Source organism: Monocercomonoides exilis (genome assembly GCF_001643675.1).
Source record: "Monocercomonoides exilis strain PA203 chromosome Unknown scaffold29-1213020, whole genome shotgun sequence".
NCBI classification, from domain to species: domain Eukaryota; phylum Preaxostyla; order Oxymonadida; family Polymastigidae; genus Monocercomonoides; species Monocercomonoides exilis.
Window position 1 is genome coordinate 198,874 of NW_027150574.1, and position 25,812 is coordinate 224,685.

The 25,812-nt window shown below is 37.6% G+C and overlaps 7 protein-coding genes across 7 annotated transcripts; 1 reads left to right on the forward strand and 6 right to left on the reverse strand.

The window, feature by feature from the left end:
* Positions 1-2,285: 2,285 nt before the first annotated feature.
* Positions 2,286-3,185, forward strand: MONOS_7932 (putative Capsular polysaccharide synthesis protein; the record flags this gene model as incomplete). Its single annotated transcript, XM_067878298.1, has 1 exon — positions 2,286-3,185. The coding sequence occupies one exon, from the start codon at positions 2,286-2,288 to the stop codon at positions 3,183-3,185; it is 900 nt and encodes a 299-aa protein (XP_067725297.1).
* Positions 3,186-3,980: 795 nt separating this feature from the next.
* MONOS_7919fu7933 (uncharacterized protein) lies at positions 3,981-13,259 on the reverse strand (the record flags this gene model as incomplete). The annotated part of the gene is made up of 10 exons (XM_067878284.1): positions 3,981-4,183; positions 4,380-6,238; positions 6,512-6,572; positions 6,896-9,214; positions 9,551-11,882; positions 12,284-12,533; positions 12,596-12,683; positions 12,747-12,870; positions 12,922-13,016; positions 13,247-13,259. The coding sequence occupies 10 exons, from the start codon at positions 13,257-13,259 to the stop codon at positions 4,071-4,073; spliced, it is 7,254 nt and encodes a 2,417-aa protein (XP_067725298.1). The 3' UTR covers positions 3,981-4,070.
* Positions 13,260-13,298: 39 nt separating this feature from the next.
* MONOS_7920 (uncharacterized protein) lies at positions 13,299-17,859 on the reverse strand (the record flags this gene model as incomplete). The annotated part of the gene is made up of 4 exons (XM_067878286.1): positions 13,299-14,109; positions 14,503-14,925; positions 15,180-17,595; positions 17,656-17,859. 4 exons carry the CDS (start codon positions 17,857-17,859, stop codon positions 13,439-13,441), a joined length of 3,714 nt encoding a protein of 1,237 aa, XP_067725299.1. The 3' UTR covers positions 13,299-13,438.
* Positions 17,860-18,211: 352 nt separating this feature from the next.
* On the reverse strand, positions 18,212-18,986 carry MONOS_7921 (putative C-Myc-binding protein). The gene is made up of 4 exons (XM_067878287.1): positions 18,936-18,986; positions 18,798-18,859; positions 18,637-18,685; positions 18,212-18,537 (listed from the first exon to the last, which is right to left on the reverse strand). Exons 1-4 carry the CDS (start codon positions 18,950-18,952, stop codon positions 18,381-18,383), a joined length of 285 nt encoding a protein of 94 aa, XP_067725300.1. The 5' UTR covers positions 18,953-18,986; the 3' UTR covers positions 18,212-18,380.
* A 162-nt stretch (positions 18,987-19,148) lies between these two features.
* MONOS_7922 (uncharacterized protein) lies at positions 19,149-21,127 on the reverse strand (the record flags this gene model as incomplete). The annotated part of the gene is made up of 2 exons (XM_067878288.1): positions 19,149-19,464; positions 19,851-21,127. 2 exons carry the CDS (start codon positions 21,125-21,127, stop codon positions 19,149-19,151), a joined length of 1,593 nt encoding a protein of 530 aa, XP_067725301.1.
* Positions 21,128-21,232: 105 nt separating this feature from the next.
* MONOS_7923 (putative Poly(ADP-ribose) polymerase catalytic domain) lies at positions 21,233-24,028 on the reverse strand. The gene is made up of 2 exons (XM_067878289.1): positions 23,932-24,028; positions 21,233-23,812 (listed from the first exon to the last, which is right to left on the reverse strand). The coding sequence occupies exons 1-2, from the start codon at positions 23,990-23,992 to the stop codon at positions 21,444-21,446; spliced, it is 2,430 nt and encodes an 809-aa protein (XP_067725302.1). The 5' UTR covers positions 23,993-24,028; the 3' UTR covers positions 21,233-21,443.
* Positions 24,029-24,196: 168 nt separating this feature from the next.
* Positions 24,197-25,810, reverse strand: MONOS_7924 (putative calreticulin). The gene is made up of 3 exons (XM_067878290.1): positions 25,722-25,810; positions 25,061-25,602; positions 24,197-24,937 (listed from the first exon to the last, which is right to left on the reverse strand). The coding sequence occupies exons 1-3, from the start codon at positions 25,789-25,791 to the stop codon at positions 24,311-24,313; spliced, it is 1,239 nt and encodes a 412-aa protein (XP_067725303.1). The 5' UTR covers positions 25,792-25,810; the 3' UTR covers positions 24,197-24,310.
* Between the last annotated feature and the right edge of the window lie 2 nt (positions 25,811-25,812).

The following is a 25,812-nucleotide window of genomic DNA, read 5'->3' on the forward strand; positions in this document are numbered from 1 at the left end:
ATCTTGTGTTTTCAGTTGGATTTGAGCTTTTAAAGCACCCGTTGCCACATGCGCTACAACTATCACCACAGCGATCTTTTTAAATTGAACTTTTTAAAAGAGTTTGCTTTTTATTTAAAGTCGAAGATTTGAGTTTGTTTCAAACACTTTTAAGAATTGAAGTATGGTATTGAGGTGCCGTGAAAATTGTTGTTTCTGTAATTTGACTGAATCAAAATTTTTAGCAATTGTTCCCAAAATTTTCAATTATTTTCCTTCCATTCACAATTCCAACAAATGTCATTGTTATATTTCTACTTGCACTTTTGGTTTCGTCATTTCCTTTTTCTTGTTCATTTTTTGTTCCATTACCAAAATTTCAGCGTTTTCTGTAATTATTTTTTAATCCGTTGTGTTTTTTGAGTTTATTTCATTACCAACTCCCTTTTTTAGTGTTGCATTTATATATATTCAATTCCTTTTTACAATTGTTATTCAATCTTTATCTTTTTTACAACTCTTATTTTTTTATGCAATCTGCATTCATAACATATTCATAGAAAAGAGTCATCACGCAAACTTTGCTTGTTTTCTTTTAAACTATGCGTCAATAACTAATCAAATTCCATTTCAACACTAATAATTATATGTCATCAAAATTTAAGAGTTTTAATTTGCTCCAAAGTGAAATATGAATGCTCTGTTGTTAAAAATGAACGAAAATGAAATATTTATTTTTACATAAAAATTGGATATTTCAGAGTTTTGGGAAAAATTACACACGAGAAATAAAAATTTCAAATGAATGCATAAACCTTTGAAAAATGCGTATTTTTGCAAAAAGCATAATAAAAAGTGCAGCCGAGCTTGTATAAATTTAAACAAGTATTTCTTATATTTTTTTATTTGACACAGCCTTGTTGAAAAGCCAAACATAAACGCAAGAAAAAGAACCAGTGAACAAAATTGATTAAAAAAACTTCAGAATAAAAATAAGAAAACATTTTTTGCTTTGAATCTATTTATCTATATTTAGAAACAAATCCCTCATAACTGAAATACTATTAAAAACTCCGTGAAAATTCTTGTCAGATGAATTGAAATAATGATGATTCTCAAAAAAAAAAAGTCTAGAAAGTTTCCTTCTCTTTCAATATATAAATATTTTTAAATCTTCCAACAGTTTAACATTTATAAGCTAATATCACGCTATATCCGCTTGTTGATATTGATAATAGAATTCAAATTCACTTTCAATGAAAAAGCTCAAAATATGCATGTTTACTGGATCGATTTATCTTTCTTCAAGACCAATTTGCAATTATTTTGAAAGAAATGACCACAATCAAATCCAATCTGATGAAATTTGTTTGAACTGGGAAGGAGAAATTTGAAATTCGTTTCATATTCCTCAATGATAACGACGAAGAAGAAGAATTTCGATAAAATATATCTTTCTCATTTATTACAGAGGGTTTTGAAGAACAAATATGAACATCTTCATTTTCTTATGAATCCTCAATGATTATTTGGAGCTGACAAACTTGCTTATGTGACTGATTTCTTTTTTATACAAAAGATGGATGCACTCGACTTCAAAATCCAGCTTCTTTCATGTGAAGAAAGACATTTTAATCTCTGGGATCAGGTGAACATCGTACTTAACCTCTTATTCCATGGAAGGATTGACTTTTAAGTTTGTTACAATTTATATAGCCTGAAATATGAGATTCATGAGAAAAGAATACTAATATTTGGAGTAATTCATTGGAAGAATTGAATGTGTAGTGTCACAAGATTCATGAAAGAGTTTTCAAGTTGCATGAATTGTTTATCTTATTTCAATTCGATAGAAAACAGGATTTTTAATTTCACGAGTGAAGTTTGCAAATAAAATTTGTAATACAACTTATTTTTGGATTATTTTTACTTATTTTTTAATGAATATTTTGATTTTTGTGGAATAATATAATAATGATTTTTTGGAGCTTCGAGGCATAATTTTTCTTTAATTAATTCTTTTTCGTTTGAGTCAACCGTTTTTGATTCATATTTTTGAATTTTCTATATTGACATATATCATTTTTTCTTTAATTTTAATTTTTTCACATTTTTGTCATCGACACAACTTATATGAGTGATCATTTAGGATCTTTTTGATAAATCTGAAGCCCGAGCTGCGAGAAGTGTTCTTTTTTAGGTTTTATTAGGTTTTATTGATATTTTTCTATATAAATATTTTTTATATTTATGATATTAGAAAAAAATTTTTTTGAATTTTATTTTTAATATTTCATTTCGAATCCATGAATCTCTTTCTATTCATTTCACTATTCATTTGTGCACCTGCGTTCCCGACAGAAAAATCTTCTCTAAAAGCTGTTATGCATATTGAGGAGGAGGAGGAAGAAGAAAAGCCATATGAACTTCCGAAGATAATATGGCTTTATTGGGAAGGCAGATTGAAACGAGTAGAACGCTATCTTCTGCACAACATGAAGCAAAAAATTGCAGATTTCACCATCATTTTCATCACAGACTCAACAATCAATTATTATTTGGATAGAAAAGCACTTCCAACTGGGTTAAAGTCCCTTCCAAAGGCTAACAAAGCCGATTTTTATCGCCTTCAGCTGCTTTATGATTACGGTGGATTGTGGATGGATACATCGATGTATTTGAGCAATGACACATTTTTGGAAGATTGCTATAGAGACATAACAAAAGCGAAAGCAGATTTGCTTGCTTTCAACAGCTGGTGGCCCCCAGCGTATCACATAGAATTTGGGTTTTTGATGGCTCCAAGGAGAAGCCCGCTGATTGGAAAAGTCTTGGAAGAATTCAAAATTATGCTGTCAATGGGAGTTAAGCCGTACATGAAGGATCGCATTAAAAGTGGAACTGTGATGAAAAGTCCGTATATTTACCACAAGAGGAAGTATTTTGGATTGGAGCACTATGGAAAGTATTTTGCACCTTATGTATGTATGCAGACAGTTATCCAGCGGGATTATAAAGGCCAACCAAATGTGATTCTTCGAAGATCAGAGGATTATTGGTTCAAGCTGTACGAGTCATGCAATAATGATTCTAAGTGTGTGGCAAGGAAATGGGTTAATGAGCCAGAAGTACATGAATATCCGATCATCAAGTTTTGCTCGGCAACAAGGAGATATCTGAAATTTCCGAAAGTGGATGTCATTTGAAATGAAATATAGTTAAGCTATGTGTTTTTTTTTATTAGTGTTTTTTAAATTAAAATAAACAAGTTATGCTTTGCATCTTTAGTAGTTTAGCTTTTCGATTCATTTTTTTAAAATAAAGTTAGGTTTATATTTTACGTCATCTCTTATTTTGAGTTTTTTGTAAATCCCATATGTATCTTATGTTTTTTCTCACTATTTTATTGCTTTTAAAACAAACGATTATCCAAATCATATTTTCTCTTTCTCTTTTTTGATGAAATTTTCTTTTCGATTTGGTTACAAAATATTTTTTTCAAGAAAAATGCGTCATTTTCATACACAAATAAATATCAAAGAAAAAAATATTAAACATTTTCAACAACTTTATAATAACTTGCTGTTGTTGTTTTTGAAAAGAACAAATCCTTTCACATGTGCGCTGAGAATATGAAAGTTTTGATCCTTTAAAGAAAAAAGATCCCACACTTATTTCCCCCATAAAAGTTTAGAAACATAGATCGTCATGCTTCAACAATTAATAAGCATATGCGTTTTTCTTTTATTTGTTAGAAATGTCTTTAACCAAATGCAGATTTCAGTCAATGCCCGAAGAAAGAAAGAAAGAAAGAAAGAACAATTATCTAATGTTGCGAAAAGCAATCCTTCGTTTCATAATTTGATCATTAAAACTTTAAAACTAAACAGAAATTTTCAATCAAAAAAATAATATCTTGATAATGTGTTGAATGAAACACTTCATGAAATTCAAATAAAAATAATTGTAATGATAACAGAATATAACCGAAAAAAAAAATATTAACAAAATATTAATAAAAACTATTTACAAAAAAAATAAATAAAAATCAAAAACATGTACATATTAAACATCAATAATCGGATTACAACTTAAATATTTATGCATTTTTCATAAAAGTCGATGGAAGCCTGAAGCAAAGGAATGCTTCTAAGCCGAAAAATAAGACTGCTGAGTTCCAGAACTTCAATTAATGGCCGATTCACTATCAATTAATGAATAAATATTGCATATTCAAAAAAAATCATATAAATTAATAATTTGTAAATAATAATAGTAAAAAAATAAATAAAAATATATAAAAGATATGAAACAAATTAATAAAAAAAGAAAAATTAATTAAACAAAATTCAAAAAAAAAGTTAATCTTCACAATAAATACAACAGAATAGACAAAATACCTTTTGCCATCGCCATCACAGAAAGTGTGCGACATGCATCCGAAAGCGTCTCCACATCGTCCATCCGAAGCATACACGCCAGACAGTTGCACGCAAACAGGTATATGGGCGTATACGGAACCGCTTTCTGCTTCAGAAGTATCAACACAGACAAAGAAATCAGCGCATAATTCCTGAACTGAGGATCATTCCTATCCACAAGATCCACCCTTCTCCACTCTTCTACCGCTGCCTTCAATCTTTCCTCTTTTTGTTCATCTTTTTCAATTCCTCCTCCTCCTCCTCCTCCTCCTCCTCCTCCTCCTCCTCCTCCTCCTCCTCCTCCTCCTCCTCCTCCTCCTCCTCCTCCTCCTCCTCCTCTTATTTCTTCAATCAGGTATATGTCCCTACAGCGCTCCGGGTTAATCCAACAGTTTCGGCTCTGATACACCGCCTGGATGATCTCATACAGCGCATCAATCAGCCAGCGCTCCAAGTCTTCTTCTCTCACAACTGCCTCCAACGGAAACGGCGCTGATGGGCTGGCTGAACAGGCTGAGCACGCTGACTCGAGAAGAATGCGGAAGAGAAGCTGGAGGGCATACTGAAGAAGCGGGGATTGGGGCAATGTGAAGGAGACGCAAGGGTATAAGCAGAAAGCAGACAAAGGAAGTCCCGAAACAGTCATGTTTGTGGACGGGCTGGACGATGTGGTGGAGAAATCTTCGATGGGCGATTGAGACTTGCCGGGGGAGGAAAAAGCTGATGCGGTAGAAGAGGCAGGAGAAGAGGAAGCAGGAGAAGAAGAAGCAGAAGAGGGAGTCGAAGGTATTTGTGTGAAAGAAGGAAAAGATGGAACAGAAGGAATCGAATGGATGGAAGGTGTTGAAGGAATCGATGGGATTGAAGGAATGGCAGGCATTGATGAATCAGCCTGTGAAGCAGCATTCACAACCATCACATCAGCAGCACCATCACCTGCTGTGTTGTGTTCCTGTGAAGTTGTTGAACAACACGATGTGTCTGTGCTTGCCATTGACTTATCAGGTGAAGAGCATTTATTTGTACTCCCAGTTTGATTGTTTGCAGAATCTCCAGCCAAAACAGCTGGCTCACTGGGAAGAATGCCCATATGCGAAGACAAACACGCTATTTCCGGCTCAGCAGGCATCTCCTCTTCGCCCAGCGGAGAAAAAGTGGGAGAAGGCGCAGCCTCCATCAAGAAGAGCGAGCCATTCGGTGAATATGGCTCTTCCGTGTCAAGAATTGGATTGACTGAGAGGGAAGCAGGAAGATTCGAAGAGAACGTGGAAGGCGGCTGGTAGAGCTCGGCGGGGTTGTGATAGGATGTGGAAGACAGATGATGAAGCACCACACAAATGACTTGGATGAGTGATTCGTACAAGTTGATTGACACAGTGCAGTAAGCATTGCCTAGAAGAAGCACGTGGTTGTAGTAGTCAAACATCAAACACACTGCAAATGAGAAAGAAGAGATGTCGAGAAGAGCTGGGCTGCTGCAAAGTGCATTGTTGAACTTGTATGTGTGGCTTGCTAGTTCCCCTTGGAATGAATCCGCAAAGAAGATGCGTGCATCCACAGAATGCCCACGAAGACTGCAGCTTTCGCAGAGTTCGCAAAGAAGAGCAAAAGACGAGTTCAAAAGTGCGCTGTATTGCTCCAGCTGGCTTCGCGGTTCAGCTCTGTCAAAAATTTGCAGTGAGATTTCATTCAAAATTTCGCTTTGCTCGTTTAGTTTGGTGGAAATGGTGGGGATGATAAAGTTTTGCAGAAGATCGAAGGCAAAGTCTGTTTCGCTGGTTTTGACAAGCTCGCGAATGTAATAGAGGAAATGGGGGAGATCTTGCGATGGAAGGCCTCTGAAAATGAAAGAAGTGAAATGAAAAGGAAAAAGGGAAAAAAAAGAAAGGAGAAGGAAAGGAAAAAAAAAAGAAAGGAGAAGGAAAGGAAAAAAAAAAGAAAGGAGAAGGAAAGGAAAAAAAAAAGAAAGAAAGGAAAGAACGGAAAGGAAAGGAAAGAAAGAAAGGAAGGAAGGAACGGAAAGAAAAGTTAAAAAGAGAAATAAGTTTAAAAATCGAAAAATTTTAATGTATCAAATAAAAACAAATAATTTAAATTGAAATTATTCAAACCTAATAGCATCCACAGTCTTCTGTGCATTTTCTATCTCAAATATTATTTGGCAACTGTAACCTAAAAAAAAAAAAAAAAAAAAAAAAAAAAAAAAAAAAAGAAGAAGAAGAAGAAGAAAACCAATCAATCAATCATTCAAACAAGTACACAAATAAAATTAAATAAAATAAAAAACAAAAATATAGTTTTTTTAGGTTTTCAAAATTTCAAAAGAAAATGCCCTTTAAAAAATATTTCATTTTCAAACGAAATCTGATAATTTTATCTGAAATCAGTTAGTCTCTTTCCCTTTTTTTTTTTTTCCAAAAAACAACAATAATTATGATTATCATAATAATTATAATCAACAAAATCTCACATTCCCCCTCTTCTCTCAATCACACCATTGCTTGGAAACATCTTCTCCAAATGCCGAATCACACTCAGTTCAAACAGCCCTCGCGAGAAAAACCTTCTGACAATATAACTTTGACACCTGTTCGCAGCATCGTGAAAGTCCATCTGGCAAACAAGGGGAACATTCAAAGCATGTGCCGAATGAGCAGAATCTACTGGAGTTGACACAACCGCATGCTGCTTCACAAACATTTGGTTGTTGCTCCTCACTTCTGACAGACGCCGCGAAATGGATGTGGATTGTGACCGAAGCTCCAAGCTTCGCAGATCTGGTTGGATTGGAGGGGTAGCTGTTTGCTGTGCTTGTTGTATCTGCTGAGTTTGTTTGGTTTTCTGTGTTTGTTGAATTTGCTGAGTCTGTTGTATTTGTGGCTGAAGTAAATTCTGTGTTTGATTAAGAGATTGGCTAATTGATCGGTTTTGTGTCTGGGAATGTATTTGCGTTTGTTGGGGGAGCTGAGATTGAGATTGCATTTGAGAATGCATTTGAGACTGAGATGGCAACTGAGGAAGCAATTGCGATTGAGGTTGCGATTGTGATTGAAATGGAGGTTGCGATTGAGACTGTGGATGAGAAAGCGATTGAGCAACAGCTTGCGGACTAACTGGAGGAGTGTGTGGAGGTGTAACAGAGGAAAAAGAATTAGAAAAAGCAGAAGAGGAAGGAGGAGAAGAAGCAAGAGAAGAAGCAGAAGCAGTTTGATCATTCAAACCTGCCATTACTTCACCTTTTGCAGGAAGGCAACAATCAGAATATCTTCCTCTCGCCATCACAGCCACATACACAACACTCAAAATAATCGCTATCTGATCCAACATTGCTATGCTCACCGTTACATTCGTCTTCATCACATTCTTTTTCACATTCTTTTGCTTCTCCCATTTCTCCCCTTTCTCTCCCTTCTCCCCTCTTTCTCCTCTTTCTCCTCTTTCTCCTCTTTCTCCTCTTTCTCCTCTTTCCCCCTTCTCCTTCCTTTTTGACGGATCCACAACCAACACTATATTCACATCCCCTGCTTCTGAGCAGCTCAAACTCAGATTCTCCATTGCTGCCTCCAGAATCAGCTGACACAGCACAATGACATTGGTCTGTGCCATCTGCACATTCACCACCTCTTCCACCAGTTTTTTATCACACAAACTCAACAACAACCTCACAAACGCAGACAAAAAGTGAACAATCGATGGGAAAATGTCAGAAACATAAGGAGAGCGTCTCAGAACAAGCGGAGTTAGCAGTGCCATCCAATTCACGCACAAGAGCACATGATAAGGCACTGTGGATGGGAAATGTGAGCTTATTTTCTCTTCATCATCTCTCAAACTCCAGCCACACACACGATGCCCTCTTTCCCCTTGCTTTTCCTGCAGAAAGTCAGCTTTGCATGCAATGTGACAGCAATCGCACTGAATTGTGCAAAGAGACAAAGAATCAACAGCCACTTTGTGGAAGATGCAGGCAGCGAGGCGGAGAAGCTGGCATTTCAGCTCCAAAAAACACTGACTTTCAAAGAAATTCGCAGTGGGGGAGACAGAAGACGCTAAGGAAGTTATTATGCGGTGGATGAGCACGTACAGAAGGCTCATGGGACAAGGCGGGGCTTTGCAATTGGATGATAAAGAAATGCCTGCTATTGGGGAATAAGGGAAAGGAGAACAGAAAAAGGAAGATGATGTGACATTATTGTCTTTATTACTACCATCATTATCATCATCAACAGAATCACAGAGGAAAGGGCTGTAGAAGAGGTCAATGAGAGAGTAGCGATCTAACAGACACTGCAGAAGCACAGCAGACCTGGTGCTGATGTTGATGTTGTTTGAGTTGAGTGCAGAAAGAAGGAAATCCAATGAATAAATGAAAGAGTCACGTGAAGAGGAATTGCGGAGGAGGATGAGCTGCTGCCTTTCTTCTTCTTCCGCTTCTTCTTCTTCCGCTGCTTTTGCTGCTGTTGTTTCTGAGTGGTATTGCACAAATGGATTGGAAAGAGGATGAATGAGACGCATGGGTTTGATGGGGAATTCTGGGAGAAGAGAAGAAGAAGAAGAAAGAGAGGAGTAAGAACAAGAAGAAGAAATTGAAGGAGATGATGATGATGACGATGACGATGATGATGAAGCAGAAGAGGAGGAGGAGGAGGATGAAGAAGTTGATGCAAATGATGATGATAATGAAGAAGGATGAGAAGGATGAGAAGAAGAAGAAGAAGAAGCCAAATGAATAAGTTTGCTCAGACTCCACACGATTTCATCATCGCTCTTCTCCCACAGCTGTAACCAATCTTCAGGCGTGTCAAAATTGCATTCTGAAATGTTATTCAAATATTGTGGGAAAATTTTTATGTGTATGTGTGTTAATAAAAATGAAAAATGATATAGAAATATACATGTGTGTGCATGCATTAAATAAAAATGAATAGGAAAATTAAGAGAAAGATGAAATATTTATAATATTCAAAAAATAAAATAAAATAAAATAAAATAAAATAAAATAAAATAAAATAAAATAAAATAAAATAAAATAAAATAAAATAAAATAAAATAAAATAAAATAAAATAAAATAAAATAAAATAAAATAAATAAATAAATAAATAAATAAATAAATAAATAAATAAATAAATAAATAAATTTTTTTACAAACCTCTTATACTCTCTGGCAAACAAAACTGTGTTTCAATCGGAATAAACCTCACATCAAACTGTCCATCCCCTGACATTTGCACAGAAGAAGAGAGAATTGGCGAGCTAATCATATAAAACTCCTCTCCTCTTCCTCCTCTTCCTTCTCCTCCTCTTCCTTCTCCTCCTTCGTTTCCTTTCCTCAATGAATTATTCATGTGGTTAATGTTTGAGTCAGAGGGCGACTGAGAATTTAAAGAAAAAGCAGAAGGTGGAGAAGAAGAAGGAGAAGGAGAAGGCGAAGAAGAAGAAGAAGAAGAAGAAGAAATAGATGAAGAAGAAACAGCCAAGTTCTGAACGGGGTTTGAAATGAACGGAGACTTTAAAGTGATTTGGGTGATTGGAGTTTTTGAAATGAAAGGAGCATTCGGAGAAATAGAAGCAATAGGAGCCATAGGAGCAACAGGAGCATTAGGAGAAGCAATTGGTACAGGCAAAGCCACAGGCGAAGGAGAAGGCAAAGGCGATTGCTGATATGACAAACAAGGTATGTCAGCCACTGCAGCCAGTGAAGAAGATGCAGTTTTTGGCGAGCCGGTGCTTTGGGGTGTTTGAAATGGAGTGGATTCACGAGATATTGTCATTGGATTGTCACTGGGTTTCAGAAGGGAATCAGGAAGAGGAAGAAGAAGAGGAGGAGGAGAGGAAGAAGAAGAAGAAGAAGCACTGGAAGGAGGAAGAGGAGAGGCATTTTCAGAGATACAGAAGGAGTTACTGAGATTGAGGTTGAGATTGTTATTGCCATTGCCAGTAGCAAAAGCAAAAGAAGGAGGAGAGGGAGAAGCAAAAGGAGAGCTTGACTCAGAACAAGAATTAGAACAGGAATATGAACTAGAAGAAGAAGAAGAACAAAAATTAGAACTGACCCCACTTCCATATCTATTAAACAGTCCACACCCAACACCACATCCAAACCCGTTCCAGCATCCAGAAGGGTGATACGTAAACGAATACGAATGAGACCTATAACTCTCACAAAACTCCCCAAAATCTGGGCAAAGTAACTCGTTTGCTGCCACTTGCTTCGGGCGGCGGTGGATTGTGGTGCTGATTTCATGCAAAATCAGCCTGGCTTCCTCAATCACCCTTTTCAACACTGCCCTTTGAGGTATTTTATTCGGGTCTTCCACCAGCGACGCATCGTCTTTTATCATAATCTCGTCAAACGGCAGCGACTCTGTTCTCTGCTCTTCCTGTCTCTGCTTTGAAGCGTCAATGTCAGTGGCTACAGCTGCTGGACGAGCTCTGAGGAGAAGAGGAGGAGGTGGTGGTGGAGGGGAGGTGCTTGTGTCAGTTGCTGAGGAATTCACTGTAGAGAAGTGAAAAAGGCCATCGGTGGAAGAAGGCGTGGTGGAGGCAACGGAATGCAAGGGTACTCCCTGTGACAGCTCTGTGGTTTGAGGCAGGAAAGAGCTGAAAGGAGAAGAAATGTTTGAAAGAGGCGCATTGTCAAACATCGAAAGGCGGACTTTCGGAGATGGGGATAAAAACATATCGGATTTTGACTGTGGGTTCGCTGAGATTCGGACTGGGGAAGGAGTTGGATGCTGGTCAGGGAATTGATGCTGAGCGGAAGAAAAAGAAGGAGGCGGGGGAAGCATATGAGAGTCATTTGCTGTAGAAGACGGAGAAGAAGGAGAAGGAGAAAGTTCCAGAGTTGCAGTTAAATTCGCTGTGTTACTTGGCAGCTGTGTGTGTGCTGCTGCTTTCTTTCTTCTTTTTGAGCGTTTTTCAACCACAACAAGTTCCTTTGAAGGATCTGTTACTGTTGTTGCAGTTGCTGCATTTGCATTCGTTGAAGATTGCTTTGCCAATGAAGCTGACATATCACCGCTTGTTGGTTTAACTGTTTGAAGCTTAAACACAACCTCTTTGTTTTTCTTTTCGTTTTTGCTTTTATTCACAGCAGCATCAGGATTTAATTTAAAACTTGACTCTGTTTTTATCACAACGTTTTCATTTGAGCGATCATTTGATGCATTTAAGAACTGTCCATCAGTTTTCACTGCCACTTTCCCTTTCTCCTTCGTTTCCTTCGTTTCCTTCGTTTCCTTCGTTTCCTTCGCCTCCTTTGCTTTGTGCAGCAGCTGTTGCCTGCGATGCGCCTCAGTCTCTTTTCTGTCGCCTTCTTTCGCCTTTTCCTGCTTGGTGATGTCCAAAAGCATCTTCATCTGGCTGTTCTTGGCGGGTGACATGTGTTTGATTGTTCGGTGAAGAAGATGGAAGAAGATGCGCCCATATGAATAGAGAAGCATCCGATGCATCAGCTGGTTCGTGAAGAGGAGGATGGGGCGCTGAATGAGGAGGAGAAGGAGGAGAAGGAAGGAAGGAAGGAAGGAAGGAAGGAAGGAAGGAAGAAAGGAGGGAGGGAGGGAGAGGGAGAGGGAGAGGGAGAGGGAGAGGGGAAGGAAGGGGAGAGTGAATTGTTGAATATTAAATAAATAATTATGAATATTATTTTTAATGAACATATTATTAAAAAATTTATTTATTTATTTTTTTTTTTGAAATGTATGTTTGTATGTTTCAGAAAGCGAAGAATGAAAAATAAATTATGTGGAAAGGTTTTCATATGTTTGCACGATTTTCCATTTGTTATCAGTCAAACATGAAGTAAATAACCACACCAATATCATCATCAATATCAACAACGATAATAATTACAATAACAATAACAATAACAGAAAGATCAAACCTGTTTTTGCGGGTCTATGTCCAACAGCCACGTAGCCATTGCTTCGATCTCTTTCCTCTGGGAAGCTTCTTCTGCCTGAGTCAAATGCTCGTCTTCAGCATCGAAAACGAAAGGTGACGAAAGCTGTGAAAAACGCTTTGTGGGCTCTTTGGAATACAACTGAAGAGGCGGCAAATACTGTAGACATATTTTGATTATTTTTCCGAGCTCGGCATAATCTTTCTTCATTTGCGCAAAGAAATCTGTCTCTCTATAATAATATGTATAAACGCTTGAATCAACAAAAGAGAGGCAAAAATAATATTTGCAAACTCATCTTCTTCCACCGCGGATACTTTTAAATTTAAATTTTCAATTATTTCCATAAAGTTCAAAAAAACAACCCGTTTCGAAAGATTTTCTTCAATTCAACAGGAAGAGTTTAACCTGTGAATTCTTTCACAAATTCAAAAAAAAAGCACACTCATTCTGATTGTATAATCGTTTTCAAAATACACTCTTTCTTTGCCAATGGTCTCGTGCTTTAACATATTTGTTTCTATCACATGCAGCCCAATTAAGAATTCACAAAACCATCTTTTAATTTTCTAAAAATAAAGAAAAATACATATAAATCTAGTCGCATGAAAGAAACATACTCTTAATGACAGAATTCTAGTTCCAGCTTCACATTCATTTAAAATTGATGTAAGTTCAATATCAAAGTGTTTCCTTTGAACAGTTATCGTATTTCCTTCAAAGTTACACGTCTTAAAATATACAATAAAAGGATATTCCTGACAAAGAGTTTTTTGAAGTTCGCTATTGCATTTTTCTTTGAGTTGTAAATTACTATTTAAGTAATAGAGCGTTGATTTTGGAATTACTGTTTCAACGTATAGCTGTTGTTGAGCTGAAGCTAGAAAAAAATAAATAAATAAAGATATCCTTTTTCAAATATGAAATAAGTCTGTGCTATCAAACCTTGAACGTTCATTTAACTTACTTTCATTAAAATAAAAAAGAAATTTTTTAGTATGGATAAATGATCAAAAGAATTCTTCCCTTTCAAATTCTCACAAAAGTTAACAACAAAACGAAATGAAATTTCAAAAAAAAAATTAAATAAATAAAATAAATAACAATAAATTATTTTAGATAAGTCATTTTTATTGTTCATCGTTTGCTGCGGGTAGTTTCTGCCAAGAGAGACTGTCTTTCTTTTTCCTCTTCATTTCTAATCAATTCCAGCAGTTTTTGCTTCTTTTCATCCGCAATCCTCTTTCTCTCTGCATATGCCTCGTCCATTTTCTTGGCCTCAATGAGCTCATTTTCCAGCAAATGAATAGGTTGTGTCACATCAATATCCAAACCATCAGTCAATGATTGATGAAGTGATGTTAGTTTCTTCCCTTTTCCAATTCCCAAAGATGAAAGCATCTCCTCAGCCGTCTGCTTCCACAGGCTTGCATTCATTTTCTGATCTCCCTTATCTCCCTTATCTCCCTTATCTCCATTAAATTCATTCTCTTTATTTTTCCCGTTCTCATTTTGCATTTCCCCATTGAAATTCTGATAATCCTTATTATTTTGTTTACTTTGTACATTCTGTTTATTTTGTATATTTTGTATATTTTGTTTATTCTGTTTATTTTGTTCATTCATTTCAGCTTCTTTTAGCTGAGACTGCATTCTAGCTGCCTCAATCACTCGAAGTGGGGTTGTGCCTTGCCCCCACAATTTCCTCATCCGATGGGAAGAAGGAAGAGAAGAGAGAAACTTCTTCACTTCTGATGACTGCGGGGCTGAACAGAACACATCGAGACACTGCATGGCGACTTGGCGCTCTGGATGAAAGGGAAGAGGGAAGAGGGTAGATGGAAGAGAAAGAGAGAGAAAGAGAAAGAAAGAAAGAAAGAAAGAAAGAAAGAAAGAAAGAAAGAAAGAAAGAAAGAAATAGAAATAACATAACACAAAAATTTTAAATAAAGGAAAAATTAATTCGAAAAAAAATGAAAACACACACACACACACACACACACACACACACACATACATACATACATACATACATACATACATACATACATACATACATACATACATACACATACAAAATAAATAAATAAATAAATAAAATGCAAAGTTTAAATTATGATTTTGATAAAAAAGGCCAAATTTTCTGTTATATTTGCAACTTCACTTTTTTTCCCCTTCAATTCATTTCAAATAAACCACACCAAAAAATGAATACTCAGAATAATCATCTTTTCCCTTTGTCCGTTTCGAAGAAGCAGCATAATCTTCTTCATCTTCATCTTCATCTTCATCTTCGTCTTTCCACTCCAAAATCTCCTTCTCATCGACTTCTTCAACTCCAATCATTGACATTCTCGAAAGCAGCTCTCTTCTTTGTGCACTTTGCATTCCACTTCTTCCTCCTTCTCCTCCTTTTTCCCTTCTTTTCCCTCTTTTTCCTTCTCCTTCTCCTTCTCTTCCTTCTTCTTCTTCCTCTTCTCCCTCTTCTCCCTCTTCTTCTTTCTCCTTCTCCTTCTCCTCCTTCATTCCCAAATCTCCTCCCATACACGAAGCAGATCTCCTTGTATACCCTTCTGCCCCAATCACACCAGAAACACGAGAAACACCTGAAATATTTGAAACACCTGAAATTCAAGGATTACAAGAATTATTAGAATAAATAGAGATATAAGAAATATAAGAAAATTTTAGAATTATAAGTGGAAAAAAAAAAGGATTATTTGAAGAATAAGATAATTTAGAAAATAGAAGAAATATAAGAACAATAAGAACAATAAAAACAATTAGAAAAAAAAAAAAAAAAAAAAAAAAAAAAAAAAAGAAAGAAAAAAAAAAAAAAGAAAAGAAAAGAAAAATCTAAGAAATATTAAAAACATACCATAAGCATTATAATTATTATAAATTCCTTGATCTTTCATTGAATAAACAGCATTTGGTGTTCCCATCACAGAAAAGCAGCGTGGCTGGCCAAAGGACAAAACAGAAGAGGAACGGAAATGAGGATTTTGTGGCCAGAAAACAGGAGAAGAGGAAAAAGAAGAGGAGGAAGAAGAAAATGATGAAGAAGAGGAGGAAGAGGAAGAGGAGGAAGAAGAGGAGGAGGAAGACGAAGATGATGATGATGAAACACCAACTGATGTGAAAGAACGATAGTTTGGTTGAAAATAAGAAGCTGAAGAAGAAGAAGAAGAAGAAGAGGAAGAGGAAGAAGAAGAAGAAGAAGAAGAAGAAGAATAAGGAAAAGGTGAACCCGACAGAAACGCCATAGAATTAGCAGTAGATGAAAGAGAAGACGCAGAAGTCGGGAAGAATGCGGAAGCTGTTCTGAAAGAGCACAAAGAGAAAGACGGCTGCTTTGGCAGAGGAAGAAGTCCCGGTGAAATATCGAGTGGATCATCGTTGCCATCGAGATCTCGAAGTGAATACTGAGATTTGAACTCTTCTTGCTCTTGTTCTTGTTCGAAGTCTTGTTTCTCTGTTTCTTCTGCTTCTGCTTCTTCTTCTTTCCCCTCTTCTTCAAGTTTTGTTGCTTCATAGTCCGTTTTGATAGTTTTGTCTTCAGCAGACGACGACGACGACGATGATGCTGAAGAAGAAGAAGAAGAAAAAGAAGTTTTTTCTTTGGATTTCCCGTTTGGTTGCTCCTGATTCGCAAAAAGATCATCTGGAACAGCTTGCAGAATTTCAGCAAGTGGCTTAACTTCAACTGGAATGGAAGCTTCTCTTTCTCTTTCTCTTTCTTCACCACTGTTCAAATCCTCTTCTGTCTGTGTGTTTGAGTATGAAGTGCTAAAAGAAGAAGATGAAATGGAAGAGGAAGAAGAAGCAGAAGAAGCAGAAGAATCAGAACCCGAATAAATTCCACTTTCACTCAAACCCTCCGCCACCAAGCCATTTTTCGTGTCAGACGCCAAAAACGCCTCAGTCGATAAGCTTTCTGTGTTTGCCTCAGACTGCCTTTGCCTCGGAGTCAGCGCTGGAGTCAGCGTCGCCTTAGCAGAAGCACCAAAACGGAGGGTGACATCATCGAATGGGGTGATTGGGGAAGGAGGCGGGGGAAGAGGAGAGCAAGCTTCTTTGTGTGGAGACAGAGGGGTGTCCAGTGCATAGCTTCCACTGCCAATGGCAGCAAGAGAAGAAAGTTCCTTTGAATGCGAGCGGGTTCGAGTAGCTGGAGTCACAATTGGCTCTCTTTCGAAATAGGCTACTTCATTTCCTCTCTTCTTTGAAATTTTGCCTTTCTTTCCATTTTTAACTTTCTTCTCCTTCGTCTTCTTCACTCTCTTATGTCTTCCAGGGCTAACTGACTGCGAAGCATCCTGTTTGGTCCTCCTCCTTTTCTCTGACTGCGATCTGCGCTCAGCCCCCACCGCACGTGGAGGAAGCGGCAGCGGCGCCGGAAACATCCGCTTGGAAGGAGCTTCATAGCGAAACAAGGTGTCAGCAGGTGTTGCTCCGCCCTGCAGATACGAAAGGGCAGACAGTTCTGATCCACCTGACATTCCAGATACTCCAGACATCCCAGACAAGCCAGAAGCCCCAGATGCTCCAGAGAAGGCAGACAGCGCAGAGGCCACTGACGGAGAAGGCGTGCGCGTCGGATGCGGCGGCTGTGCAAAGGAGGAGCTGTGCTGCTTTTTCGAGTTCGAAGGGCGAGGCCGGCTGCGGGACGTGTCTTTCGCAGGCAACGGAAGGCCCCTGGGAGTTGTTATGCGCTCTGTTTCATATGTTTTCTCGTATTCATCCAAGCGGCTGCTGCCTTCTGCACCATTGGATTCCAACTCTTCTGCGCTTTCTTGCTCCTCCCCTTCTTCCTCTTCTTCTTCTTCATCGAACAAAAAATCTGAACTATCTTCATCAAATTCCTTATCGCTGAAATGATCCACTTTCACAAGCTCTGGACGACTTGACGACCTTCCTCTTTGAATGTAATACAAATCATTTCTCACAACGTTTTTTTCCTCTTCAGCAGCGAAAGGCTTCCTGAAATTCTTACCAGTGTGTGTAACTTTCGTTGATTGTCCGGGAGTGATAAGAAGTGCCGATGCAGATGCGTATGAAGTACGATTTGATCCTAATGAATTTGTATCCCATTGCTTTTCTGATTGAACGTCTGAAGCATAGTAATCTTCTGTTGATGGAATATCGTCATAGTCTGGGTCCGTTGTACGTCTGACTTGAAAATGGCTTGGAGCAGATAAATCACGACGATATTTAATTTTTTCAGTGTTTGCTCCATCATGTGTTTCTATTCCATCCTGACTTTCAAAATAATCACCCGAATTATAATCTTTCTAAAAAATGATAAATGAAAAATAAATAGCACGTTAAAATAAAAAAACAATATATATAACATTTCTTCCTCGCAATTTCTTTGGAGTCGCAAGAATTCTCTGTACAGGTAATGTCAAAGGTCCATAATAATATTCCAATCTCAATTGCGTGTGTTTTTGTGCATAATACTGATCTTTTGTTAATAAGGAGTTTTTCCAAGCTTTATGTTTTTTTGAATGAGCTTTTTTAGTTTGTGAACTTGAATCGTGAATTGGTTCTGACATTTCTTTGGAATGTTTATTTTTTGATAATGGCACAACATAACAACTTGGAGCAAATTTATTTTTTACTCTTTTTTTAAATAGTACCTCTGTTTGTTTCAAACAATTTCTGCGGTTGTATCTTAATAAGTCTTCCATATAAATAAAAATAATATTGAGAAATATAATTGAAAATCTTGTGTCGATGAAAATTCTTAAGAAAAAAGATTTTTTCGGTTTGATTATCTGCCGTTACTGTTTCAATTTCCTTTCCTGATGATAAGGAAATACAACATGAAATCATTCTTTTTGAGACAAATGTCCGTAAATTTTTCTTATTGAAAAAGATTTTTAAATTAAATAAAAAGCGCTCTTCGAGAAGAAAGATGATATTTTTCCATTTTGAAAAGAATAAAAAGAAAAAGAAAGTTGCTATTGACGAAATGATGAAATGTGAATAACAGCATTTAAAATTGCATAATGAAGATTTGAAAACACAGTGAGCAATCGTGATTCAAAAAAACAAATTCGTTAAAAAATGAAATTTATTCATCTTCAGCAATTTCTTGTGCTTGTTGCATCTGTTGTAGCCGTTCATATTCAATAGATAATTCTTCGACACGTCGTTTCAACTCTTCATTTTCTGCAACAAGAGCGTCCACATCAATCCCACTCGGTGTTGTGAGAAATCGTCGAATAAATCTTAATAATAGGAAGAAGAGTACATAAAAATAAATATATTTGAAAAAACAAGCATAATTAATCATCCAAAAGTGAAAAATATAATATTTGAAATCATACTCAATTGCATTTGCAGGCTTTTCTGGTTCTTCGTACAATGCTATTAAAACTGAGTTAAAAATGAAAAAACAATGCATCAAATCATTCATTTATTATTGTTACAAATTTGAATAATACATTAAAAAAAATTGACATTGCCATATGTATAAGTGCTTCCACACCTTTCGTTAAATTATCGATAACTCCAGATCTTTCAAGATATTTCCTGAACTCCTCTTTTTTACTGAATTTCGGAACAAAAGTTATGAAAACAAAATAAACTATTTTTTTGAGATTATTAATGAAAAGCAATTACTCACCTGTCAGATGACGACATTCAAATAATTCACAATATTAAACAAATTTCTAAAATTATGGGCGAACATAAAATACTCTTGTATTTGATTATTAAAATGCATTTTTCACTCTTAATTAATGTTTGTATCTTTTATAGAAATAATAAAAAATTATAAAATTCACCTAAAAATTTACATGTAAATAATTTGCCTCTTTTGTAAATGCATGACTCCGTTTTATGAGAATCTAATTACAGTTCCTTTAAGTCCACAGAAAAGCGATGATACTTCCATTCCTCCAATGGACGAGAACGATGCTAGAAAAGAAGGTTCCAGTGTTGCGAAAGAAGTCACTTTCGAGCACAATGGAAACAACGAACTTCCTAAAGACTTCAAAGAAAATGACTCTGCAAGCTCTCCCGTAGCAACTGAGCGGACATCAATGTGAGATGCATTTTGAGATGTGCAATAGAAAAAAAGAGGGGAAGACGAAGTTTGAGGAATGGCAGGGGCGATTGGGGATTGAGATATCAGGTTTGCGGAAGGAAGATTTCTGATAAGAAGAAAAAATATATTTAAATAAATAAAATAAAATAAAATAAAATAAAATAAAATAAAAAATAAAAACAATTTGTTGAAAAATAAGTAATATGAAGAAATGAGATAAAATTAACATACAAAACAGTATAATTATGCAATAATGGAATAATGATTCAAACAATTATTACAAAATTAAAAAGAAAGAAAGAGAGTGAGTGAGACTGAGACTGAGAGAGAGAGAGAGAGAGAGAGAGAGAGAGAGAGAGAGAGAGAGAGAGAGAGAGAGAGAGAGAGAGAGAGAGAGAAAGAGAAAGAAAGAGAAAGAGAAAGAGAGAGAGAAAGAGAAAGAAAGAAGGAAAGAAAAGGAAAGAAAAAATAAGATTTTTCATATTTACGTACCTCCAATAAGGCTCCAAACCAAATCGTATGTCAAATATGGAAATGCTTTGATCATATGATGTAAGCGCCATTGACGTATCCGTCAGCAGCATCGAGCAAATTGAAGAAGGATTCTTCAGTGCTATCATCGGCCTTAGCCCTTTCATCTGCTTCAAACTCGACTTGTCAAATTTGGCTGTGAAGTGATGACGTGAATTCTCCCCTTTTCTTTTGTAATGCTCACTGTGAGGGACAAACGCCTGCTTGTCCAAACATCGGAAATCCATTATTCGGATCTCTCCACTGCGCAGCGCGCAAACAACTACTGACGAACTGTCCTCTCCAAAATGAGAAGAAGATGAAGCTAACTGGGAAGAATGCGCAGAGCAGCAGATATTATGAAGAAATTTCCCAGTGTCACTCACAGAAAGCGATGGAGTGAGTCTTGTGGTGGACAGCACTCGCAGCGAAGTGACTTTAGATCCGTCCTCTTTCGTTACAAGCTGTGGTAGCAGCTCACCCACAAATGCTCCGTCAGCTGTAGACACAAACATTGTGCACTTCTCACCAGAAGTTGTCTGGTGTGAAAGATGAAACGACAAAACATCTCTGAATCTACCACACTGGAAAAGCGTGATTCCTCGCTTCCACCATTCCTCCTCCAGAAATGGCCCTCTTTGGTGGATGATGTCAGAGACTAAAAAGGCTTTTATGCACCCACCAACGTGCTGTGAGCCCCTGAAAGCCAAAATTAAGAAAAGCTCTTCATTGAAATTGTTCACTTCTATCCAATCGAATTTGGATATTTCCGATGGAGTTGCATATGACTGAATCGGAATAAAGCTCAATTTTAGATCCTCAAGTTGTGATCTAAACAAATGAAACGAATATTGCGTTCCCGTCGCAAGAAACCCTTCAGACTTCTCTGAATGAAGAGGAAAATAAGAAATTGCTGAGACAAAAGAATTGTCCTTCAAAATAACATCTTCAAAAGAGTCGATATTTTCGTAACATTTTGTTTCATCGATACTTGGAGATAAATACAATAGTTGAGCAGGGCGCCGAAAAGGACTAATTGAAACGAACTTTTCATATGCGCATAATGAAGAACATTTATATTTTGAACAGTGTTTTGCGAGTAAAAGTGGAGTTAATGGAGAATAATGTAATTCCTCGATTGGTTGTGAATCATTCGATTTTTCATCGTGCTTTTCATAAAAATGAAGACGGAGATCACAGGTTTTCAGAGCAAAATACTTCTTTTTCTTTTCATCAAAGTATAATCCTGGAATTTCCATAAAAATACGAAAATTTTGTAAAAATAAAATGAAAACTTTACACTCCCAAGAATTTGAAAAGAATAAACAATGCTTTTCACCAAAATTATAAAAGATTCACAGATACTACTTAACTTTAGTTGTTTCAATAAAAAATACTCATTGATCAAGAATATAAACAATTTTTAAAAATCAGACTTTTAAAAAAAAATATAAAATAAAATAAAATAAAATAAAATAAAATAAAATAAAATAAAAATAAAAAATAAAAAAGGATCTTTATGAGCATTAACAGATAGTTCAAATTCAAAACAAATCAAGAATCAAACAAAATTTCTTATCGAGTTCCTGCATGTATTTCCACAATGTATCTGATTCGTATTTGAGAAGGGTTATACACAACAAATTCACTCTGACCCCCTCCTCCGTTTTGAACGTTTCCCACTTTGCCCAGCGGAACACGCAGCCCCGCAGAAATCAGAGTCAGCTCGTCAGCGTCCGGCACCATTCCCCCCTGAAGCAGCACGCTGTCGCACCCTTTTGGGGGACGCTCGACCCAAGGGTTGTTCGAAGGGTAGATCGTCCCCAGCGCCACCTCGCAGATGAGCATGTACAGCGTGCGCTTCTTATCGTTGCGCCCTTCTTTCATCGCATACCCCATCGACGTCAGCGCCATGTCTGCAAAGAAGATGCCGTAGTCCCCACACATGATCGGCTTTCCCGGCTCTGTGAACGACTGCGGCGACTTCAGCCCCGTCGCCAAGATGCCAAGCAGGTTCGTCGCAGGCGTCCCGTGCCACAGCAGCATCCGGTTCGGGTTGTCCTTCCACGGCGCAAAGCGCACGTCCTCGTCGGGCCGATCAGCAGCGAAGATGCGGTAGATCGACGCGCTGTACTGTTTCCCAGTCATCGACCCTCTCCAGTACTTCTGCACCAGCTGGAAGCGCGGGTCCTCGGGCTTCAGCTTCTCAAGCGTCGTGTTCAGTGCGCGGAGGATGCCGCTCTCGCGCGGCTCGCCAAAGACCGGGGGCGCGTTCGCCCGCCGGAAGGACTCGATTGCGTAGGACAGCTGCACCAGCTGCCGCGGAAACATGCTCAGCTGCCCGTTCTCCACCTGCGCAAGTGTCAGCTCTCTCCCCGGGATGCGCGGTATGATCCGGTTGAACTCGTCAATCAGCTCCTGCACCTCTCTCACCGCATCCTTTGGCACTTTCTGCCCTGTCCACGCACCCATGTTGTAGAATGCGACAGGAGGTTGCTGTGTGGCATTTTTGTTTCCTCTGTTCATAATGAGGTTGATGTCTGTCAGAATCGAAAAAGCAGCCGAGAAATGCCACGGTGACAGATCAGTCATCGGCAGCTCTTTGAAATTGATTCCGCTCTCTGCGAAAACATTCGTGAACAGCGTCGGCTTCGAGATGGCGTGGATGAACATGTACACAGAGTCATCGGACGACTCATTAGAACTCATCCACGGCCTCACTTTCTCCGCTTCGTCGTCCACCACCTGTCCTTTTTCGTTGTAAATTGCCACTTTAACAGGAAACGAAAATCCTGTTGAGCACAAAAACTCCTCGCGGAATGCTCTTTTTGCCTCGTTCATTGAGATATACACATTCAACCGCGTGATAAACCCAGCCTCCAAAAGAGAGTCGTTGTACTCTGCAGTCGTTTTGTGTGTTTTCCCCGCAATGCCAAAGGGATTCCATGGATTGTGACGCACCCTTTTCGCGGGCGATTTATCGTCCTTGGCAGGTTTCGTTTCTCCGTGCATGATGTATCCCATCTGTCGCAGCTGCTCCTCGTTCCCGCTCCACCTGTGCCACACGTAGAAAGGAGTGTCAGAGTCCAGCTGCAGCAGCTGGATGTAGTGGAACGTCTCGTGGTCTGTGCCTTTCTTCCGGTCCACAATCGCACTCCACGCAGATCCCCCCGGCTCCTGCAGCACATGCGCAATGCCCTTCAGCGTGCAGCACTCGTCCACTTCAGGATGGGATTCGATTGTGATGTATGACGGAAGATCCACAATTGGCGGTGGCAAGTCGTGAAATGACGTGGTGGCCTTTCGAAGATCGTCAAACACTGTGGGAGATATAGGCGGCGTTATTGGAGGTGTCTCCGATGGAGAGATGTTATTTGAAAAATAGCCATAGTCTGGGTCTTGAAATGATAATGAAGAAGAAGACGATGATGATGAAGAAGGAAAGTCGAAGGATGCTTGAGATTTGGAAGCATCATCTTCTTTAAAGAATTCAATGCTCGGATCTTTTTTAAAAAGTTGAAATGGATTTTGATTAGAGGAGGATAATGAGGAAGAAGAAGAGGAGGAAGAAGAAGAAGCAGAGACTGATGCAGATGCAGGAGGAGATACAGAAACAGAAGCAGATGCAGAACCACAAGCAGCAGCAGAAGAAGCAGATGAAAATGGACAAGATGTCGACTGAAATGAACTTGTTGGATCGCTTTTCAGACTTTTCTGATCAATTGAATTCGCTTTCATTGCTGATTCTATTGATTCAGTCACTGCTTGCCAAATTGATTGTTCTTCTTTTTCTTTTTCCTTAAGTTCTCTTTCAGCCTCTTTTCGGGATTCCTCCAATACTCGCGCCAATTCTTCATCTTCATCTTCTTGAGGAAATGACTGTTGAAAACTTTCAAAATCATAAAAATCATCTTGCTTCGCATCAACGCGTGAATCTGTTTCAGCTATTAATTTTGAAGAGTTACCGTATTTCAATTACAGAAATAAGAACATTTTTATCAAAAAATCCAAATTAAAAATTAAAAAGTGTAACAATAAAAAATCAAAAATGAAATGTCCATACCAACACCCGTCTTTTCAGATTTTATTATTCTTTCCTCTGCAACTCTTTTTTCTTCTTCCATTTAAGAAAAAATGGTAAAAAATCAAACGTAATGATGTGAAAAAAGTATGGAATCACAATTTTCAACATTTCAATTTTTCAAAACTCTTTATTTGCTGCTAACATGAATTAATATTAGAAAAAAGCTTTTGTGTTCTCTCCAATGGAACATTCAGTTTTTTTTTCAAGTGATAAGAACTTTTTTTAAAAAATATTAAATTTAAAATTTCATTTTTCATCATTATTAAAAGAAACCACGCATTATTCTAAATTCATGATACAAACAATGAAATGAAAGTCAAATGAATAACAAAAAATTTCCAAAAATAAAAATTATTATTCAAATATCGTCCAAATACCATTCATCATAATCATCACCAGAAGGTATTTTCACGCTTTCCTCATCGTCTTTGAAGTATCCATCATCGTCTTCGTTCTTCTTATTTTTCTTCTGGTTCTCTGCTTTCTCTTTCTCATACTCCTCTTCTCTCCTCCTGTCGTCATCCAGGTCCTTCTCCCATCCAGGATGCTCAATATTCCTCTGCTTTCTGAACGTCGCAGCCAAAAATGAGTCAAATTCAGCCTCTTTGTCGCAGATGATGAAGTTGTCGTAGATCGACCCAGACTCCACCTGCCAGATGTCTATCGCAATGTACCGGAACCGGAACGCCTTCGCCTTCATAACCTCGTCGTTATACTCCGGGTTTGGTATCAGCGGCGGCTTCCATTCTCCCACATAAGCAGGGTTTTTAATCATCCTCCGCTTCCACGTGCCTTTGTACTTCGGGTTCCTCATCAATGGCGCAATCCACTTCCCGTCGTTCTCGTCCCAGTCTGCCGGTTTGACTGCATCTGGGTCGGGAATGAGCTTCGGCTGGTCCCAGTCTGCTGGCTTTGTGTCGTTCATATCCAGAATCTCCTCTTCTTCGGCCCAATCGTCAGGTTTTGTTGCGTTTGTATCGTTAATCTAATGAAAATTTACAAAAATGATAAAAAAAAGTTAAGTTCGAAAACATAATCAGAAAACATTTTTTTTCCAAATTGAAAAATATAACAATCTTTTCATTAATCAATAAATAATTATTCACACAAGTCTAGTTGGGAACCATTCCCATTGCTCGCTTATATCTCCTTCTGATTCAGTATGATTATCAAGTTGAACTTTATAAGTTCCATTTCTATACAATTTTAATGCATAGAGATGGGTTTCGTTGTCTTTAACTGTCTTAATCTTATTCTTTAATGGATATTCGGTTCCGTTCATCTTCACGATAACATGAATATGATCATTAATCATGCCACAAAAATCAGGGCCGAACATAAGTTGATATTCCGTTTCGTTGGTGAAATTCTTAACATTGGCTCCCTCAGGAAGAAACTTTATGTATGATCCTGAACATTTTTGCTGCTTTGTTTGAACAAGAGTAAAACCGATAAATAAATCTTTCTTAAAATTTGTGACAGTTTCTCCAATATCAGCAACAGCCATGTAATATTTTTCATCTTGTGACGTTTTCAAGCCTTTTGCATTTTCTGGATGCCACGCTTTTTCAGGTGCTTCCCATGTAAATTTTCCTTGTTTTCCATCTTCTGCATGGACGTTACTCATCATCCACCGTGATGGCCATGTATCTGCATTTTTAGCGAGAATGTTATTTTAAAAATCAATCAAACACGAAAATTACATAAAAATGATAAAAATTTTTCAAAAATCAATTTCGTTCACTGACAATATTAATTATAAATCAAACAATCAAATTCTTCTTTAAAATACACTTTTGAATGGTGAAGTCCAATAAGAAAACAGAATATCAAGAGCATGATTATTTATGTAACGAATAA